General features: G+C 43.2%; 1 protein-coding gene across 1 annotated transcript; it reads right to left on the bottom strand.

Moving 5' to 3' along the window:
- Positions 1-985: 985 nt before the first annotated feature.
- Positions 986-5,863, bottom strand: EXOC8 (exocyst complex component 8). Its single transcript, XM_038533911.1, has one exon. The coding sequence runs from the start codon at positions 5,713-5,715 to the stop codon at positions 3,532-3,534; it is 2,184 nt and encodes a 727-aa protein (XP_038389839.1). The 5' UTR covers positions 5,716-5,863; the 3' UTR covers positions 986-3,531.
- Between the last annotated feature and the right edge of the window lie 81 nt (positions 5,864-5,944).

The raw sequence follows: 5,944 nt of genomic DNA, 5'->3' as shown, positions 1-5,944 counted from the left end.
TATTTGCAAATTACTTCACAAAACAACTCTTTTGTCAACTGATGCGAAGATTAGATAAAATAACCTGATAAAGGTGCTCATCACACTGTTTGGAACACAGTAATCAGTGGTAAATGACGCCCTAAAGGAAGACTCCCACATTGCTTATCATACTTGAATTTTTTTCATATCATATCAATCATATCATATCATATCATATCATATTCTGATTATGTTTTTTGGCTCAAACGCCAATAATTCCATGAGGACTCTCCAAACTCCTCAAAAACATGTTGCCCTCTTCCTTGTCAGTATTCCCACGTAATACTATGAAAATGACAACACACAGGGTTGTTGTCTTTTTTGCAACATAGTCTGCATCCAATTATTTAATTAACATTACGTTAATTGTAATTTGCAACACACTATTGTGTATTTAATTTACTCTCTAGTTTTCCCAATTTTTTCCTCTATTTTTTTTCCAATTCTCAAGCATTTCAGAGAAAGCACACTCAAATTTAGTTTGTCCTCCCCACCCCACATTATAGTCAGTGTGAGGCATAGCATTTAATACTTTTATTTTTCAATAAATACTCTTAAATCAATTATATGTGAAAGTTCCCTCAGATCTATCTGAATTGAAAAACATTCCTTTGTCATTTATGCTCCTAGTTCTTAGGCCATATGGCCTACATTTATTTTCTTCATTTATGGATGGGCAGATGATATAAAATCCACTTTTTAGAGCAAATTCACATTTTGTATATCTGAAATTTCCCATTCAAGGGAGTCCTAAAAGAACTGAGATCTGATTTAATCACAATTCTGATAGTAAGCAGAACACATATATAAATTAGCTAACAGTTTCCTACCTGTCATCCCCATAAAGACAAAAACAAACAAAAAAACCCATTTAGACTCGTAAGATAGTATTTCAGTAATGAAAACATAAGAATATTGAATCCTAACTAAAGAAGAGAGATTTAACATTGTAACACCAATTTTATCCAGTGTAAGAAAAATTTTAAGCTTTATTTTGATAAACATTTCAGATTCCCTCATATCACAGCATATCAATAAGCAAAATGTACATATACTGATTTTATACATGTCAAGTTCCAAATTCCCAATCCTAGGTAAGCAAGTTGCAAAATACTAGTGCCAATAATTTAACTATCGGTAGTATTATAAACAAAAATAAGTGAGTGTTCAGCACTTTAAGTGAAATGAGGCTTTAATCAAATAAGAGACTTAATTCCACAGGGTGTTTTTTTTTTTTTTTCAACAATAATTAATTCAATCAAGTCTGTGATTCCAAGCTCGAGTGACAGACAGTATATGTTTGAAGCAAACAAGAAAAGGCAATCAACTCTTAAGTGGTATATTACAGAATGTACTATATTTTTGGACAATCTCTAACTGCATTTGATTTTTAGGACTTGTTTTGGAGTCTGAAGAAACAAGAATTAGAGAAAAGACCTCTGACTCCACTTTGAGGATGTTACTCAATGGCTCTGTGTTGGCACAAAGATACATTATAACACTGGTGCTCTTTGATCAACTTCCCACACTAATTCAATCACCACCAGCAGACTACCTTCAGCTACATCTTTGATTGAGAAATACACAAATTTTACCCAAAGAAAATTCTGTACTTCCAGTTTTAAAAAGCAGACAGTTCTATGAAGAAGCAACCATTTAAATATCTGAGTATACACATTTAAGTTTTTACAACTTCATGCCTTAAGTTTTGATTTCAGAAGTATTTCATGGACCTAGCATCAGATATTTACACAACATGTGTTTTATACAATATAATTTTAGAAACTGTAAGTTGCACAAAATAATAATTTTTTTATCAAATTCAAGTTTCCAGTGATCTTAAAAAAAAAAACACAAATTATAACTGTTTTTGCTCAGCTGAGATACCCAGTTATGGTTATTATCTAGAAAATCCTAAATTTATGTGAAAAATTAAAGAAAATCTGTAATTTTGATAATTTTCAACCTTGAAAATGCATAGCTAAAAATAAATAAAAGGGCTCCTCAGGCAGTAAGTAACTGAGTCAGGGAACTTCAGAAACCCTAAGCCACTCTTGGAAGGTATTTTCAGTTTTACATAATTTCCAGTCTTAATACCACTATTTTAATTCAGATAAAAGACATGACCTTTGGAAGTCCTTGGCATCAAATGGCACGTTTGGACAAGAATCACAACTGGAAGCTAGAGGAAAAAATGGATCTTAGCATAATTTCTCTCAAAGTATGAGGAATCTTAATATAATCAATGCACAATAGAAGCAGTCGTTCAGAAATCTTGGGAAGCTCAAATTTCTTTAGCTCTTTTCGTTTTACTAAACAATCCGAAGCATTATATTTACTTTTAAGAACAAAGGATAATACAAAATAAAACGAGAAAAAGGCAGCACGTAGCATTTTAGTGGGAGTCACCAAAAGTTCTTTTTCTCCCTTGGCCTTGGGTACATTATCTCACCTTTATCTTCACTTTGCTTAAAAAAACAAAAATCTCTGCTCAAAGCAGTCGTACTGAGAACAATAGCGGTTTGTATATTTTTCCTAATTTCCCATGCACCCAGATGCTGACATCTAAACAAATATTTCAGTGAAAACTTTTCTCCCATTTGCATGAAGTCTGAGCCACTATATAATTTGCAATGGAAAGTGGGGGAAAGCAGCTAAAAATCACGGGAGGCTGCCAGTTTCCTCAGTCTCTTTCTCTCTTTTTAAAATCATTTTAATTTTTTAGTATGATAAAGACAAAAGCTGCAGCTGAAAATTCACATGGTTCAGGAATATGTTGAAAAAAAATTTACTATAGTCCTTAAGATTCAAGTAAGTGATCCCAAATCAAGTATTAGAAAGCTGCTAATTAGGTGAAAATAATGAGCCACTCAAATTACATTGGCAATGTTTGCTGAGCTGTTTTTTTTTTGAAAGCTTCCCCTTGTATTCTATAAGGATCCATGTATTTGAGTCCACAAACTAGCCACTTTCAAGAAGGTATTCTTTTGACCAAAATTTACCCTAAAATCAATTTTCTCAATTCCTTTCTTTTCCCAAAATTGTTTGATCACATTTTAAGGCGGGGGGAGTGTATGAAGCAGGTCGTTTTGCACGGCACTTGTACTCTTAAAGATACCTAACATTTTAGTGAACGGGGAAACTTCACAACATACTTAAACACCACATACTTATATTATTTTTCTGTGCTGCCTAATATATACTGTAAGAAAGTGTGTTATGACTCAAAAGGATACACTGAAATGCTATAGTGTGGCAATATATTCATTAGAGAGTTAGCATAATTTAAAAAGGAAGCATATATTTTAATAATTCCAATGTTTTGTTATTTGGGCTTAATTTGAACTCTTTTTCTTTCTTTTTTTCTTTTGATTCTGCATTTTTATTTGAGAGGGTGTCTTTTACTTTTAAGCTGTGTTCAAGACTATAAAGAGTATCCTAATGCAACTTAATATAAATATAAATAATATATAAGCAATATATACGTATACATATACACAGAGCCAAGCATCAGACCACTGATGTTGTACTTTCGGGGTTCACGCGAATAAGTCTAGATGCATTTCTCAGGTCCTGGAGTTGCTTGGCGGGTTTCCCCACACCTTCTTCAAACCTTTTCTCCACCACAGGGAGGACGGTCTCATACAGAAAGGACGCATTCTGTCTGATAAAAGCCTTTTTCTCCGGATCCTGCTCACACCGAAGGCTATAATCCACATGCTGCACAGCAACCAGGATGATTTCCACCAGGCTCTCCAAAAGCACCATGTGCAGCTCTGGGAAATACAGCTTCAGCGCTTCTTCCAAGAAGCCCATGGTCTGTTTGGTAAAGGCAACCACCGTGTAACTCAGGTTCACCCAGCAGTCATCTCCTGTGTACTGCTCAAAGTTTCTTACCCCACAACTCTTCATCTCCTCTTTGAGTTTGCCCAGGGCTTCTGGGGTCATCAAGTTCATCCTCCTCCACATCTCCTCAGAGTTGCGATGCTTAGTGGCTTCGATTATGATTTCTTTGTAACTGTGCAAGGCCCCTTGGATGTCCTTCACCAGAAGGGCATGGATGATGAAGGTGAGGTCCAGTCCGATGTCACCCAGTTGCTGACAGTGCTCCTTTGCCACTTTTACACACTCAGCCGCCGTGGAGAGGCTCTCCTTACTATCGAACACCTGCTTGCTAAAAGCATCCACAAACATGCCCATGGCTGATCTCGCCCAGACCACAAAGGCAGAGTAGCAGCCGCTGTCAGTGCCTGCAAAATCCGTCTCAAATTCCCTCGCAGTCTCAAGAAGGCTGGTAAAGAACACGTGGCAGAGCTTATGAATGTAGAGTAAAGTGGCGCCTTCGATACGAAGCTGACGTATTGCAGTATGCACAGCTGCTGCCCTGTTTCTCAAAAACAGCTCACAAGCCTTTGTGCACTGGCCAAGGCGGATGAGTTGAGAAACTGCCCTTCGAGTCGCCTTGGGACCGCCTCTCAGGGAACGATCCGGGGACAGTTCGAAAACTAGCACCTCGGTGAGCTGTCGGACCCGCTCATCCACTTTGGCCCTTAGTTCTTTAACAGGAGGTGGACTGGGCTTATCTTCTAGGTAGTGGTTCAATTTGTCCAGCAGGTCAACGGCTCCTTCAAAGTCCCTCTGCGCGATACAGACATCCAGGTCTTCGGGCAACTCCTGGATCCACTCCACTGAGAGATCCACCTTCTCCTCTTCTACCTCAGGAGTAGCTGGTTCGTCCTCTTCCTCATCCTCAAATGGGTTCCCGGCTTTGGAAGTCACCTGCGGTGGTCCGCGAGGGGCCGCTGCCTCTTCCTGCTCCCTTCGCCGCTTTTCACTGAGGGCCCTCTTGGTTTCCTCCAGCACTTCCAGCCACTCCCGTTTGATTTTAGCATTCTCCGCCTGGAAAATACGGCTCTCGGGAAACATCAACAGCTTGAACATGTCCTTCATGGGCGGGTTGTCCTTGACATTGACCACGGCCAAACCGTCCAGGGGATAGAGGGCGTTGTAGCGATACATCCCCCGCCGCTGTGGCAGCCAGGTGGCCACCAGCAAGCAGTCGTTCATGAGAAAGCCGTGCACCCGCTGCAGTTGCGCCATGTGGTCAGCCTCGTATTCCACCAGGTCCCCGTTGTACACCAGGTACTGCCCCGGCGTCTCCAGCAGGTGCCTGCAGCCTTCCACCTTCTCAAGCAAGGTGGTGAGGGTGCGCTGCTTCCCTTCCTCGCCCGGACCCGAACTGTCGCGGGAGGCGCCCCCGGGAGCGGGAAAAAAGCCAGCCTGGCCCCGCAGGTGGTCTCGGCCCCCCGCGCCGCCGCCTCCCTCCTCCCCGCCCGAGGCCGCGGCAGCCCCGGCGGCGGCGGCGGCGGCGGCCGGCAGCAGGGTGAGCGGGATGCTCTCCAGGCTGCTCTTCTGCTCGGTCAGCAGGTGGCTGAGCTGATACATCTCGCTCTCCAGGTAGGAGATCTCGCGGGCCGTCTCTATGAACTGCCGGTAGTTCTGGTAGACGTTGCGCTTCAGGTTCTGCGCCGTCTCCTCCGCCAGCGCCTGGATGCGCTGCCGGTGCTCCTGCAAGTCCCGGTCGCCGTCCGACTGCTGCGAGAGCTGCTTCACGTACAGCCGCGCCTCGAAGCCCCCCGACTCCAGCTGCCGCCGCAGGCGGCTCGCCCCACTGTCCGACATCGCCATCGCCATTTCCGTCCGAGGCTCACGAAGCCACTGTCACTACCGCCGCCGCCGGTGCCGCCGCTGTCGAGACCCACCCAAGCCCCGCCGAGCTCCGGGGCTGAGGAAGCAGGATGGAAGAGAGACGAGTACGCCTGCGCCCGAGCCTGAGCTTCGGGCACCGCGCCTGCGCAGGGGGCCGGGCGCAGGCAGCGCGCATGCGCAGGGGCGCCCGCGGCCTAGAGCCCATGCGCCGGAG

This window comes from Canis lupus, chromosome 4 (genome assembly GCF_011100685.1).
Source record: "Canis lupus familiaris isolate Mischka breed German Shepherd chromosome 4, alternate assembly UU_Cfam_GSD_1.0, whole genome shotgun sequence".
NCBI lineage: Eukaryota > Metazoa > Chordata > Mammalia > Carnivora > Canidae > Canis > Canis lupus.
The sequence above is the reverse complement of the archived record's forward strand: the minus strand, read 5'-3'. Positions and strand labels throughout refer to the sequence as shown.